Source organism: Seriola aureovittata, chromosome 22, assembly GCF_021018895.1.
Source record: "Seriola aureovittata isolate HTS-2021-v1 ecotype China chromosome 22, ASM2101889v1, whole genome shotgun sequence".
NCBI classification, from domain to species: domain Eukaryota; kingdom Metazoa; phylum Chordata; class Actinopteri; order Carangiformes; family Carangidae; genus Seriola; species Seriola aureovittata.
The window spans coordinates 12,864,868-12,881,274 of NC_079385.1; the positions used below are offsets into that span (position 1 = coordinate 12,864,868).

Genomic DNA, 16,407 nt, shown 5'->3' on the forward strand with positions numbered 1-16,407 from the left:
CACTTCAGTTTTTCTCATCATTTGCTAAATCTTGCAGCAGGTTACTGTAAACATAATACTTTAGAATGATATCTATAGTGTGGAAGAGGCTATTCTTCTACAAATGAAATTATTAGATCTGATGAAAACAGTGGAGTACCTTGGGCAGTGAATCGGTGCTGATGTAAATTGGGATTGAGGATGCTGGGTGGTAATTTAAGTGGAACAAAAAGGGGAAAAAAGTCCATGAAGAAACCGACTCTCTGAACATATTAAATTGAGAGAATAACAATGAATGATTAATGGTTTTCATTAAAAAGACACACCATAATAATTTTCCCTCAGAGCAGAAGATGTTTATTACCCCAAAGCACATGTCATTAGTATAAGGTTCTGGTATCATAAAGAGACCAATTCATTTAGTGATGCTGAACACAAGAAGTACTAAAGAGTTGTGTCTCTGCTGCAGCAACTGATGCTACAGATAATACTGGTCCACCTCTGGATATAAGGAGAAGCTGTTATCCTCTGTGTCCTCTACAATTAACCCACAAGTGGTACAAGTGCTGCGTTATCCTCTGTATATCCTAAAGTAATCAAACCTTTTGCCTCTGGGTCTGTGTGACTGCGGGTGAGAAACAATTTAAAATGATGGTCAGCTCTTTGTATGTATGTGTGTGTGTGTGTGTGTGTCTGTGTGTCTGTGTGTGTTTGAAAGTGCTGAGCTGACACAAGCCAAGAAGCATCCTTTAGTATTTATGAAACTGTTTCAATTACCTCCATTGCCACTTAAACACAATGAGCTTCCCTCATTGATAAGATACCACCTGGGGCTGCCCAAACACACACACACACACATAAACACATAAACACATATACATATACACACACACACACACGCCCAGGGTTAAAACACTGATAAGCCAATGTCATTCACACAAAGCGTTAACATAGCACCATGTCTGCTCCATCAAAATCAATAATGGCCCCGGGGCGAGTGTCGTGGCCATGTTTAAGAGCAACAGCACAACACCAGCAGCAATAATAACCATGTTAATGAGCTCTAGAGAAAGGTCAAGGCTAAACAAAAGAATTCCTCCTTATAAATATTTAAGTGTGATTAACATTAGCGGTCCTAATTAAGCCATCAGTCTTTGCCCTGTGAAAGGGCCTTTGATTAGTCAACACTCAGGATGGCTCACTCCAATGAAGAGCAGCTCTGCAGGGCCTGATGGGAAAGCTGTTGAGGAGAGGGTGCGTGTGGGCTCGGGCAAATTAGGGAGATGGGTTTTGTTTGTTTGTTTGTTTGTTTTTTAAAACTAATGGCTGACTAAATAAATGGATATGATTGGTCTCCTTGCCAACAGCTTCAGCTTATAGTTAAAACAACATATATTCCACCAGAATACACATATACAGTATACCTGCCCAAACACATTCAGGAACACTTTGATAAGTGCTGTTAAGGTCTATGATAGAATATATAATAAAATTGTGTGTATGTAATCAACTGCTATTTGGGAAATAAGTAGGAAATAACACAAACCACGTTTATCTTGAAGGTTATGGTAGCATATATTAAAGGAAAAAGAGGGGAAAAACACACATCACATTGCTTTCCCGAGTTAGAAGTACAAAGGCCATATGTGTCAAATAATATAGAATATAAAAAGACACAATGAAGGATCCAATTGTAAAAAAGTTTACAGTTTCCTTCAAATAAATTGAAGTGGAAGTCATATCTACAATTGCAAACTCCATCAGCAACAATATGTCAAGAAAAGGGGTTGACTTTTAGGAGTTAGGTGACACGTTCGTGTATAATGCAGTGAGGAAAATGTCATACCCCGAAACACCTGCCAAATTGCTTTGTACAGTGAGCTGAGCCGTACTTACCATCATATTAACAGATGTTAGCCTGTGGACGCCACAGGGCTCAGTGGCTGACACTGTTACCTCGCAGCATGAAGCCTCGCAGATCAAATCTTGGCCTCAGACTGCTCTGTGTGAAATTTGTACTTTTACAGTTTCTGCTCTCTCTCACAGTCCAAAGTCACGCAGGTCAGGTAAAGTCGAAACTCTAGAATGGATAGAGAGGGGATCAATACAGGAGGTGAGAAGCAATCTTGAAAATGTATGGCATCACTACTCATTGACACACATGCAGGCACACACACTAACACACCCGCAACAATCAATACGGCACCCACGTAAGCTCAATGCCAAAATTATAATACTCCAAGTCACCCGTTTGGATTGAGTGCTGTCCGTGTGTTCGTGTCCCCTGGGTTTTTACAGATGTTTGTGTGATGTATGTGTGATGATGATTATGATGACTGTATGATGTCAGTCTCCCAGTGTGACCCAGTCACAGACATGGAACAGAGATAATCATATTTGAGTGTGTGTCTGTGTTTAGAATGCCTCGAAGCATCTTACACAACCATTGGGGACAATGAGGTTAAAACATAATGTGTGTGTGTGTGTGTGTGTGTGTGTGTGTGTGTGTCTGTGTCTGTGTTTTAATGTGCAATATCTCCTGTTTGCCCTCCAGCCCTCTGCTTACAATATGAGAGTGTGCATGTGCATGAGCTACAGCCATATTGTAAATAATAAATATCTATGTGAGTCTGTATTCACCCTCTGTACTGTATCTGTGTGAACAGGTGTACAAGTGTGTGTGTGTGTGTGTGTGTGTGTGTGTGTGTGTGTGTGTGTGTGTATGTGTGTATGTGTGTATGTGTGTTTAACCACAACAGCATATGTTTATGTATTGAAGCATCTCACATGGCAATACAAAGGTTACTACAAAGTACATTTCAGTGTGTGCATGTGTAGTTCTTATCAGAGGGGACAATGTGAGCATACTGTATATAAATGGGTCCCGGTCGTCCAAGTTTGTGGACGAAATGAACAACAGAAACGCTTCAGACACCAGCTGCACACCACAGCAGGCAAGCCACAGCACAAGTTGTAAGTGTAAAGTAATTTAAATCCCCTTCTGAGGGGTGAGAAAACATTTTTTACAGTTGTGGGGATTAGTCTAAACTGGCTTCTCGCAGGTCACGGATGAATAGGCTTATGCGGGGCCATGTAACAGGTTTAGTAGCCACTGGCTTGTGGCATTCTAACATGTAGGGAGTACCCAACCTTCATATGTCGGTAACTTATTGCCTCTAAACGTCTTGGTTAGGTCTGTCACCTATTCAGTCTATATCAGCTGGTAAAGGATTCATGGTAACATCTCATTCATTCACTGTACCTGGAGTGAGTCATATGTAAATTATATTAAGAAACTATTCATAGATAGAATAATTTATACAACTGTTAATGACTAATCTAATGACAGTACCTGAATGATTAAAAGATAATGTCATTTACATAAAAACCCTGTGAATCTAATAATGTGATAATGTACTAACATGCTACTGTAATTCTCTATCACTATATGTTACAAATTTCCATGCATCATGACATTAAAATGTCCAGTGAAAATGCAAAATTTTGTAAAAGCCTCGCATTGAACAAACTAGCATTGTACAACTAATACCACGTGCAATGCAACACTGTGTGCAGCCACACAATAGGAACATACAGTCATACAAAGACCATTTCAATCTTATTGATTAACCGTATGGTTCTTACAGGAAATCAAAATACTGGCTCCAGTTACTTCAGGATATCAAAACATGAATCCAACTTCAAAATCTATCGTATGAAAACAAATGCACAATTTCCTTGCAGTAAAACTATGAAGTGTCAAATAGAAACAAACCCAAAGTTCTCTTTGTGAGCATTGGAGTTTTTCCTCATTACCAAACTTCTGTCTCACCACTTTTCTGTCTCCCAACAAGCTGTTTTTTTAAAAGTCATGCAGCCCATAAAAGAGAAAGTGAAGGATTTGGTGGAATATATTGAGTACTGTCACTCTGAAGAAAGCAGACATACTTTAAACCTGCAATCTGTTGCTTTCCTGACATTAAAACAGCGCAGTTATAGTCCTCTGTGTGAAGCTCTCTCTCCTTATGCAGTGAAAATACCTTTCACTGCCCAGCTAACGTGATCATTAATTATTGACTGTATTTGTAATGCAACACTGCCACAAGCAATGGACTTAAAAATTAGCATTAAGTTAAATCACCACTGTATGATTCACAACCATAACATTTATTGCAGCTCTGTTGAAATTAGTTGTACCTTTGTAGATTTTAGTAGCAGAGAGAATTTTTTTACACTTGGCCTCATGTATGATAATGAAATACACAAACTGTGAGCTTTCACATCTGCAGTTTTATATGAAGAAATAGTTTAATTGCTTTAAGTTTGTGGGTGTGTGGGAGTGTACATGCATGCCTGTGCGTGTGTCTGCGAGAGTATATGGTCTTCAAGGTCATCCTCCTCCCCTGGCGGTCCTACTGTCTCTTCAGCACAGAAGCTCAGGGCCTCATTACCGCTCACTTTATCTCTGGAGGGAAACTGAGAGTCAAAGCCAAGCTCTCACTCACTGCCTCTGTCTTCACTTCATACATGAACACACACAGCCACGACAGACAGACAGACAGACACACACACACACACACACACACACACACACACACACACACACACACACACACACACACACACACACACACACACACACACACACACACACACAGCCGTCCATCCCACCATTGCCATGAATGATGTCAAATCTTTTACACAGCTTTCATGATCGTGAACCACCATGTATTTGTTACACTCTTTTCTTCACATTGTTTTTTGTTTTTTATCTTCCTTCTCTCTTTTGCCTTCAGTCCATCACTTATTCAACACATAGTTATTTATCTCTGCAGCTTTTTCACACTACAAAAGCAAGTCTGTCATTTATACATAATTAAAGCTCATCTAACTGATACGCTGTACTTCTTGTCCTCATCACTGAACTGTTACCAATTAAAAAAAAAGCTGTTGCAGGGTCAAACTGAGCTCTGGCAAGAAAAGACACACACTTAAACTAATGCAATCTGTGAAGGTTTTTTCATTTATATGTTTGTAGTTATGTGTTAAGCTGTTAGTTCAACAGATACCACAGTGTATAAAGGGGATACATAGCCTTTAAAATCCTCCCATTACTACTTTTTCATAACAAATCTAGTACCTACTCAGCACTAGCCCATGGATATCATGGTAACTCACCCTCTTTCTATAGCCTCCCATACATACTTTGAACAGGAGAAGTGATCATTTGTGTCTTTTGAATTGTCTGACATTTTGGATGATATGTTTACCTGCTTTCCTGCTTAGTGTAGTAGTACATACAGTGTAAAGCTATAACCAATAACCAGTTAGGTCTATGTCGTTACATGTCGTTTCTTCCCTCCATACAAAAACGAAAGTTCAAAATCAACATGTTGTGGTTGATGGGGGGGGCGGCAGCGGTTAGGTGCCGGCTATTTCTACCACAATTCTTTTCATCTTGTCGAGGTTACTAGCAGACACTTTAAAGGTCCCATTTTTCACACTATTGCAGTATTTTATTGAAGTTTTGATATCCATAAGAAGATATATTCATGGTTTTAATTGGCTAACAACCATCTCAATATAGTTTTACGTTTCCTCTCTCACACTTCTGTCTTTAGCTCTAGCAAGAAGAGGACAATTTATGTTGACTTTTGAGCTTCTCATCTGATTGGCTGACCAACCACAGGTAATGGACCGTAGCCTATCGCTGTAGCTTGGTAAAACTCACCAAATGGCGATGGTTAGTCAGCACTGAAATGAGTTGAACAACTTTAGCCACTGGTCTCTCATATCAATATCCTTGGGAAGGCTGCACAATATTAAATGTATAACGGCTTTGTGTCTCATAGCTTACTAGTTAAGTGTCAGAATGACAATTTGGTGTTTGAGAAAAAAGAAAAAGGTGGGTCCGGGTTGTGAGATCACAAGTCCAGAAGTCCTGATGGCTCGTTTCAAGGCACAATTTCTTACTTTCTCAGCATTTATATAACACATACACCTGCTTCATAATCAAAAAAGACTTTCTACAGTATGGGAGCTTAAAGAAGTTGCTGCTCCTGTGGCCAAGTAATAGATCAGCAGTGCTGCTTTTCTTACCTTCAGCGAAAGACACCTGTTTCCAGACTTTATGCTAAGCTAGCTAAGCTAACCAGCTGCTGGCTGCCGATTTGTGTTCAGTGAACAGATGAAAGTGGTGCTCATCTGACTCTCAGTGAAAAAAGCAATTAAGCATACTTCCCCAAATGTTGAATTCCTTGTTTTTAATTCCAAGTTAGATTGCGCTGCAGTAAACTGGCTCTAGCTCAAAAACCATTAAAGTTTCATTCAGTCCAATGAGACTTTCTCTGCCACCAAAAAGTCTTTGCATGACCAAAAGTTCGGTCTGCCAGAAAAAAAAAAAGGAGGGTGAAAAAAAAAAAGGGAAGGTAGCAGCACTTTCTAACACTGAGCCAATAACTCACTCCCCCAGCAGCAGAAGTTCTCGCTGGAATGAAACGGCTGTTGATCGCGCCAAGCCGACAGACACCAGCACAGACTCAGAGAGAATAGGAGAAGAGGTGCAGACTAGAACAAAAAAGAACAAATAGGGGCGTCGTGTGGTCTAAGCAGGCGCCCCATGTGTAGAGGCTACAGTCCTCGCTGCAGTTGGTCCCGGTTTGAGTCCCACATCGGACGGCCTTTACTACATGTCATTCCCCCTCTCTGCCTCCTCATTTCCTGTCTCTCTCCACTATCCTGTCCAATAAAGGCACAAAAGCCCAAAAACATATACTTTAAAAAAAAAAAAAAAGAACAAATAAATAAGAGTAGGAGAGAATAGCAGAGGGAAGTGTGAGGGGAGAGAGAACTCTATAAATTGTAGCCCGATGCAGGGCTGCAGGAAGGGCGTAGCAGCCTGATAAATAGAGCCATCAGCCTAAGCAGAGGCTACAGAGCAGCCTGCCATCTGCCTGCCCATTACTAGAATGGAGTGTATGACGGTCTTCTCTCATCTGCAGGCCCCACTGGCATCGCTGGCAACCAATACCATTTCTTTGTGTGTGTGTGTGTGTGTGTGTGTGTGTGTGTGTGTGTGTGTGTGTGTGTGTGTGTATGATCACTCTCAAGTCCGGACAGGACAAGGTGTCATCGTCAAGACATAACCATAACCACATTTTTGCAGTGTCTCCTGTTGTGTTTTTAATTTGTGTGGATAAATGAATTTGCCAAGCGCTTGTATATGTGTGAAGCATATTGTATGAAACTGTGTGTGTGTGTGTATGGATGTGCATGAAGGCGAGGGTGGCCCTCAGAGAAGAGTAACAGCAGCGTGGCAGACGAATTCACACCTCATTGGCAAGCAAGGAGAGCCAATCACTGCCGGCAGATCCGCCCCTCAGGCTGCTGTCGTATTTTTTAGTATCCTGGATGAGTTAGAGAGAGTGAGCGAAAGAAAGAAGTGGAGAAAAGTAAGGAAAAAGAGCAGAGGGAGAGTGAGACAGAACAAAAGAACAAAAAGAAGTAAATGCAAACACAAGAACAGGGATAGAATGTGCCGAGAGACACTGAAAGGCACAAAGAGACGCACAGACGGATAAGAGCCAGAGTGTGGGGAAAACTTTAAAGGGAAAAGCTTTTTTTTCTTCAGAGAAGGTCATTAAACCAAATGTGATTAGTCATCCTGGTGGAGGACGTTGTCTTTTGTATTGCAGAGTTGAGTGCATTCTGGCATTTTTTCCCGAGGAAGTTTGAACAACAGAGGCAATATAGGACAGAAATATCATAAAAGCATCGAAATGAAATTGTAGCTTTATCCTAATCGCTTTATACAGTCCAACACAGGAAACTGGTGCTGACAAAATTCCTCTGTTCATACAGAGACAGATGGCACAGAGCACTTAAAGACTGATATAAATAACAGTCAAAGTGGCATACCGTACAGAAAGAAGTGCAGAGTGAAATGTCTCAGAGTACATTAAGGATACAATGTGAGGTAGTTATGAACAATGAACAATGAATAGCATGAAATAATTATAAGCATCAGAGAACACTGACTAGTACTTATTTCCAGAGGCTTTAAAATGGAGTGGGAAGTCCTAATTGACAAGTTGGTGCATCTATATTTTAAAACTCATGCCAGAATATATCAAAACTGCGAGGCTAGTCAGTATATAAGGTAAAGGTGTATGTGTGGGGATTTGAAGCTTTGAGTTGGGATGAATGGTCATCAAATCTTTCTCTCACTCATATGTTTCCTTCTCGGTGCACATGGGAATTCACTGAGACACTACAGCAGCTGTACGACCACAGCACTTTTGGCATCTGCTTCGCTGTGCTACTACCTTGTTTCTTTTTTTTTTTTTTTTGAGTGTTCATGCATTTGTTTAAGTCACGAGAACCTATGCACTATTGAAACAAAACTAACATTGCTGTGGTGAATGAGTCACAGGTAAGAGACATTAACGATGTTTCCAGCCCATTCCAGTTCATTCCAGTTCATGGTCGACAGTAAGATTGACACCGATACCGTCCTGGTAATGAGATTATCCGGACGGTTTTTAACCACACTCCTCCTTCCGTTAAGGGGAAGTGGTTTCATCATCACTGATTTTCTCTAGGGATTGGGAAGGCAAAACTCTATCATACTCTGGTATGTTACTATATTTAAATCCATAAGATATTATGGATTGTTGTTTTGTGCTGCAGCAGCCAAGTTTGTTCTGTGTTCTATGATATGTGAGTTGTGTTATGCTAATGTGTCTGTTTGGCAAACCACCACACAAATGTAGGTTGTCCAAAAACTGGGATGACATGGAAAACATTTCCTTATTCTAAATGAAAATATGATCAGTTATTATTTGTTTCATATTTTGATTGGAAAGAATTTATTCTTAAATACTGAGTAACATGGAAAACATTGTGTTTTGCATGTTTATGACTGTGTATAACCTGCACCTTGCACCTATTCATTCCATGAAAAAAGAAAAAATAAACCTCAATAAAAGCCAAATTTGATTCACCTTTAACTGAAATACCTTTTACTGTATTTCAATTTTTGTCCCCTTCAATCTCGACCGCCTCCGTCGCTCCAGCCCCGCAGCCAGCAGCCGGGGGGACCCCTCAAGAACTCACAATTTGAACGCTGCCTGATGCCACCAGGCATCTTCACCTCAGTATTTAGGAGCTGCTCAGTGCTCAAGGACAATCTCATCCGCACTTGCTGGAGTCGCACTGAAATGGAAAAAGCTATTTCTTGTCTGCCCACCTCACTCTGTTATTATCTAACATTTATTCCATTAGAGATTCCCCCAAAAAATGTTTCTTTACATCCAAATCTCATTACTTCTACGACCTGATAAATGAGGTTTTAACGGTGGCTTCAGAAGGTGTGTATATAAATTACAGCTAATATAGCACTACATTAATTTTGAATTATCCTGACTCTGCATTATGTCCTTCTCTAATAGACTGTTTCTCAGGCAATAAATCAAACTTAAGAAGCAAACTGTTCTCAAATTGCTCCTCCTTTGTGACTTTAGTATTTTTATAGAGTTTACAACTAAAAAAGGATCTTAAGGTCATGGCAGAGGCCTTTGAAAGGACAAGGTTAGCCCTATGTTTAGATCTCATGATTCTATAATCATGTTTTTAATTATATTAGAGGGGATATAATCTCATTACAGACAGAATACACCGTTAAATCACTTATCTGGGCTGAGAGGCACTGGGTCAGACTGAGGAGTCTGTGCTTGTGTCAGGCACAGAGGGAAAAACAAGTGGGAAGAGAGATGTAAAAAATGGGGCTTAGTCTGCTCTGTGGAGAAACACCTGCCATGAACTCCAATACCCATTATCCCCACCCTTTAGAAAACCCCTCCAACACACAAACAAACAGACAGACAGACACACACACACACACACACACACACACACACACACCCTGTGTACAATAGAAGTCAACCCCTAACCCCTCCGAGACTCCAAAAGTCAAAAAGCAAAAGGACAGCTGACTGACGGACAGAGGGGGATTAGTCACAATGAATCACATGCTTGCACGCACACACACACTCGCACTCACTTTCCTGCTCTGTCCATCTCACACACATACACACACTTTCTTCTTCTGATGCGGAATTAAGATAATGTCTGGTCTGCGATCACCTGCCTCCACATCAAACCCAGATGGTGTCCCTGGGACTCAGAGGTGGGGGCGTCAAATGTCCACGCATGTGCACGCACGCACACACACACACACAGTTACTGCATCTATAAAAAGTGCGTGGATGGCTGCATTACTACCCCACCCACACATACGCACTGTCAAACCAAACACACATATACATACAGTGTCTGTCTATCCTGTTATACCCAGCCCAGGGAGTCTGGCAGAGTGCAGACAGCGTGGAGAAGCCGTCTCCTCCAAGGCAACATTAGCCTGGGAGACTGAGCAGAGAAGAAACACACTCGAGAAAGAAAGAAGAGAGGCAGAGAAAAGCAGAAAGAAGTAGATAAGTGAAAGGAAAGAGGGACAATGAGCGGATAAGGAAGAGGTAGAGATCCCCCGCTCCTTTCACTGAATAGGCGAGGATTCACACAACAGATTCTTTCATAAAGAAAGACAGACAGGCAGACGGACAGATCGAGAAACGGAGAGAAAGATAGACGATGAACCAGAACATCTGGGACGAATATTTCCCCCACGCTTCAGTCCCTCTCTCTTGGGCTCATTCACTCTGTTTGAAAAAATGTCGCCGTGACAACACGAGGGCTGCGTATCCATCAAAGATGTACAACGCTTACTGTAATTAGCATAAAACACACACACACAAACACACTCACACACTCACGCTCGAGAGACAGAGCCCGCTGAATATTTATGGAGAAAAGTTCAACAACAGTTCCTGCATCGTTTCGTCTTTTTATTTCCTCTGATCAGACATTGTCACAAGTGTTGGTCTGGATGAATACTCAACACGCGGATCGTTACATTATTAACATAACACGATTGCACACAAACAGATGCAAAGAAGAAACAGATGCATACACGTGTATCTGTGTAGAGGATAGTGCACTAGGAGCCTGAAAACAATGAATTAATGACAACAATATAGGACTGACTTTAATTAGTAAATTAATAGTTTTTATTTTCCTAAGGGTGTTGGAGTGAGCGTGGGTAGGTCCGAGTGGCTTGTGACACAGGTGGCTGGTCTTCTTTGAGGTGGTTCCGGTTCATCTTTGTCCTTTTAGCGAGCCGCGCTCAGGCCTGCTGGGTACCGTGGTTCACCGCTGTGTCGTGTCTCCAAAATGGCGGACAGCATCACCGCCTCTCGGCAATTCTCACAGGAGAGATAGACGAAGGGTAAGAGAGGAGGGGAAGGAGATAAGAATCGAGGGAGAGGGTGTCTATTTCTCAAGGTGCTGTGTTCGGTGCCTCTAGTCAGGTTCGGTCACAGGGTTTTGAGGAGGTGTGTGTGTGTGTGTTTGTGTCGGTGCTGATTCATTCCTCTATTCTTCCACTCCGGTTTGGTCTGTCTGTCAGTCGGTCGATAATCAGTAATCCCGCACAATAAACTCTTCATTGCTCTCTCTTTCTTCCTGCGTCCTCCTTAACCCCCAGTCCTCAACTTGTTCTACGGACAAAAACAGAGAGGGAAGTGCATTAGATAAACAGAGAAGCAAACAAAATCAAATCAAAAAAACAAAAAAGGGAACAAACAGAAGAGAAAGACATTACGTCAAAGGGGAGATGAGACAGAGAGAGGGAGGCCTGAGAGTACAATAAAATGGAAGAGGATGCAGTGAGTTGGAGGAGTTGAGAAAGGACCAGAGGGCAGTGGATTCCATGTTAGCTGTTAAGTGCAACCACAAATCCCCAGCACTCCCTGTCAATAACCATTTGAACCGGCCTTTTGCAGCTGATGCCTCTGGATGAAAACTGCCTAAGAGAAGATGAGTGAAGGGGAAAAAAAAAAAAGCAGATGAAACGGGGACATAAGGAAGGGAATAAGCGAGAGATAAAGTAAAGAGAAAAACACTGACCAACTTAATAATGGTGCTGGGAATCGGATGCAGTCCATGTCAGTAACATTTCATTTCTCCAAAGAAATCTGGAGTTTATTTTCCGCACGATCGATCTGACCATAAAATGGTTATCAATAAAAACAGTTGCTCCCAGCATGTCTACCACGGTGTAAAGTGCACGTTGAGACAAAAAAGCAGACTGTGAAGAAAACACTTAAAGGATGATTCCAGTTTATTACAACCTGGGTCTTATTTATTTCTAGTGGTTGTGATAACTTTATCTACAGCACCAAGGTAACTGCTGAGATCTGGGAACATGGCAGCATCACTAAGATGAATTCCAATGGGGGAAAAATATGAGAGGTACAGGAGCTCAGGATTCTTGTAAACTAACAAACTTCATCAAAATGCATTGTGTGCATCCTTGAGGTCCATCAACTGCTTGGCGTAAAACTGTCTGCAGAGATGGGAATGGAGAACTGGTTCCAGCTGAGAACCGGTTCTAAATTGTTTGCACCACATTGATGCTGGCATGTCTTTCAGCCGGTCCTATACCCAAGTTAAGAAGTGCCCATCAAACTTTGATGGGAGAACTCTCCTTCTGGTAACAATAAGAGAAAAAACCTTTTCGCACCTCTCCTACTTCGACGTTGCAAACAACAGTAACGTTAAGTTGATGTTCATCTCTCTCTAGCCTGTCTCGCTAACCTAGTTGGGAAGTGCGTCTCCTAGTCTATCTGTGTCTTGCTTACCAGACGTTTTTATAATGGTGCATGGTTGAATGGACATATCATCCACACACGGTTGCATGGTTTGCATGAGGCAGACTGAGGTGTTAACTGTAGCTCTAATGATTCCTTTAAGCCTTTAGCTGCTACTCCGGGCTTCATTTTTACCTCCCTGATCTTTCTGCGTTGTGCCTTTGGAGTCATCATAGCTGGACGCCCACTTCTAGGGAGAGCGGCCACAGAACTAAATCATCTACATTTATAGACAGTCTGTCTGACTGGACTGATGAATATCTAAACTCTTTGAGATGACTCTCGGCTTTATGCAATTTTTCATCGCAGTAAAAGACGAGTAGCTCTCACCCACATCACCAGCCACTGATTGGACTCCAGTTAGCTTTTGTTAATGCCGTTAGCCGAGAGACTGTGAATGTTTGAGTGATGTTTTTAATATGGACAAGAACAAGACAATGATTTGTGTTATTAATAAAATCGATTGCGTTTGTCTGTTTTGGACAAATTTATACACAAATGGAGGTAATTCCAAAGGGTTGACTTATTTTTCTTGCCACTGTATATTAAAGATGATGTAGGAGCAGCTATGTGAGCCAGCTCCTTTTTCATTTCAATCCTTGCAAACATAACACCCTTTGAAACCACAAACAGGGCTCCAGCCCAGCCCTTTGAGAGTAGAAGTGAGAAAGAAGGGTCAGACTAAAAAATGAAGTGGAGAAGGAAAAGATAGGGAGCAAGAGGCGGTCATGCAGTGAGAATATGGAATGAGGAGGCAAGCAGTGGATGGAGAGATCGGCCTCCATGATAAACTCTTATTCATAGAGGGAGAGGGAGAGAGAAAGAGAGAGACTTAATCTGTCCTTCGACTGCCGCTTCCTCGCTGTTCGCTATCTGGACCTGTTAAATGCTGTGACTAGGGATGAAGGGATGGCGGATGGAGGGAGTGAAGGACAGCCAAAGGAGAGCGAAAGTGGGTCTAAATGTTATCACTGACTGTGGCAATATGAACGCTAATTATCAGTGACAATGGCTGGGCAGCTGACAACGCCTTTGTCTCAGCTGTCTCCAGTTCAAGGGTCAATATTGTAAAAGTGAGATTTGGGGGGGGGATTTGGTTTTTATCCTCAGTGAGCTGGCACCTTGGACATCCCTATCTGTGTCCACGGTGCTGCAGCTTCTAGTCGAATTTAAGATTTGAAGGGAAAGGACGAAGAAGGAGAAAGAGATTTTGCTACTTGAGCTATGATATCGAGTGTCTTTGATATACGGGGTAAAAAGATGAAAAACGGCTGTTAGGGGACACGTTTGGATCTTCTGACCTCCAGAGGTCAAAGTCATGTCCTTTGACACATTGTACGTCCTCAATGCAGCTTCCTGCTCGGCTCTGATAAAACTGTGTAAACATCCTAATCGTTAACCTGCAACACCCAATATCAATCACATTTCAACCCTTCCCCCGTTTTGTCAGCTGTGTAATTCTGTATATTATTCCTTTAAAGCCTTATCACAGAACTGTTTCTTTTGCACCTAATGACTTTAAAAGCAAGTCTTAGGCAGATAAGCGCAGATGAACAGGAGTGCGCTGTGATTGCCGCAGGGTGATAAACACAAGTGGATTACCATATCGTCTCAGGCTTGCTTCCAAAACAATTTACAGGATCATAACAGCATCCGGACTGTGAACGTACCCTTGCTGAATCTTGACGAGGCTACAGGTAGCTCTCTTAAATGCACGCACACACACACACACACACACACACACACACACACACACACACACACACACACACACACACACACACACATCCATGCGATGAATAAAACATTGTGCAATTTACATGATGTATAGCTTAAAAATCTGCCTGCATCTGACTTTTAGACCTAATACTAATACCCACGAGAGTGAGCGAGAGACACAATGCTCAGTTTTACTCATTTCCGGGAAAACAATGTAATTGTAAAAAAAAAATCTAATAGAAAAGCTCTATGAATGTAAATTGAGCCTTTTTGGGGGCAATGGATGTTACATATTGCAAAGTGAGAGAGGGGGGAATCAAGTTAATATCAACCTGAGTGACATTACTATTACCATACAGTGTGTGACCGTGGGAGACAGAGGGCAGAAAAACATTTGTACTTGACAATGAAAGGAGAGAGCACAGGAAGGACAATGGTATCCAACTAGCGGCGGCTACTCCCTTGGTCTTATTACATTAAAACACACACAGAGACAGTCGGAGGAACGCCTGTGTCAGCAGGTATTATGGAAATATACTGGAAGGTTTAAACTGGCTATTTAGAGAGGGCTTTACTCGGGCGCCAGTAGCCCTGTGGAAATTATATTCTCCTGTCTAAAAGCAAAGAGCTGGTGCATGGAAATGGATGCCTGTGTGTATGTGTGTGTGTGTGTGTGTGTAGTGCGTTTCATTCAGACATTTATAAAAGGGAATGACTGTTCTACTGTAGCTGCCATACACATCTTTTTGCCCAATGATGTTTGCTGGAGCTAACACACACACACACACACACACACACACACACACACACACACACACACACACACACACACACACACTTACATATCATTGGTCCATGAGGGTGCATGCATGTACTTGTCATTCTTCAGAGGGGAAAACATGGGTTATTTTGGAGGGTTTTTAAGTATTCAAAGTTTTATGCAATTTCCTCACATGTGAAGAGTACAGATGTACGCTCATTCATTTCACTTAACAAGTATGCAGTACACATACCCGTAACATTCATATGCAAAAGATGCTCGTGTAGTGTATCAAATGATGAGATACGACAAAATGATAAAAGATAAATAGCCTAGTTCGGTAAATACGCACCTGTTTGGTGTTGTTGACACACTGTAGGTAAAGGGCTGCTATGTTGGAGCAGTGGAGGGTTTTTCCAACGTTCTCTTGGTAGCACGCGAGGATCTGGCCCTGCAGGTCTGCACACACTGGATACATCTCATACCGCCTGCGGGGGTGAGGAGGGGGAGAGAAATAGTGTGAAAAGGGGGAATAATATGGTGTCAAAGAGGGGGAGAAGAAGAAGGAGCAGGAGAAAAAGTGTGAGAGATGAGAGTTAAGGAAAAGGGGTAAAAGTGTAAAAAGAAAAAAAAAGAAAAAGGAGTGAGAGAGAAAAGAGAATCCAAAGGCAGAAAGGTGGACGCTAAGAGCATAAAGATGGCCGATGCAGACGGTCTGACAAAATGAGTATGAGATATAGAGACTGAGAGCAAGAGTAGAGGAATAAAGACATATTGTTGGTGTGGAAAATGAGCATATCGCTGGTCATTTTCTCTCAAGAGACCTCACGCATTCCTCGAGCACACTGAGCTACACTGCAGTCTACAGTGTGTGTACATCTTTTCTATCATTACTGTCATTCCAGTGCAAAACACCTGAAGCAAGAATCGGCATTACTGTATCTGCCGGGATGAATGTCAAAGGTCAGTCCAACCTCCAGAGCCTGCTGTGATGACCATGTCGATGTGTGCATTACAACTTATCGACAGAGAGACCAGAGGGTTTTCTAAAAACGGACAATAAGGAGCTAATAACAATGGCTTCAGCCCCTGAAAAGGGAGATCCATCAGCGCTGTGGGACTGCACAGAAGAGAAGCTAGCTCTGCGAATCGATGTGCGACGCAGAGCAGAACAAGGAGAGAGCG

The 16,407-nt window shown here is 42.0% G+C and overlaps 1 protein-coding gene across 2 annotated transcripts in view; it reads right to left on the reverse strand.

Annotated features, from left to right (window-relative positions):
- Nucleotides 1-10,859: 10,859 nt before the first annotated feature.
- Nucleotides 10,860-16,407, reverse strand: part of chchd3a (coiled-coil-helix-coiled-coil-helix domain containing 3a) — a 65,348-nt gene continuing 59,800 nt past the window's right edge. For both annotated transcript variants that reach the window (XM_056368060.1, XM_056368059.1), the window contains 2 exons: nucleotides 15,575-15,710; nucleotides 10,860-11,591 (listed from right to left, as the gene is read on the reverse strand). In XM_056368060.1, the coding sequence (XP_056224035.1) occupies nucleotides 11,568-11,591; nucleotides 15,575-15,710 (160 nt within the window). In that variant the 3' untranslated portion in view covers nucleotides 10,860-11,567. The remainder of the gene's footprint in view (nucleotides 11,592-15,574; nucleotides 15,711-16,407) is intronic.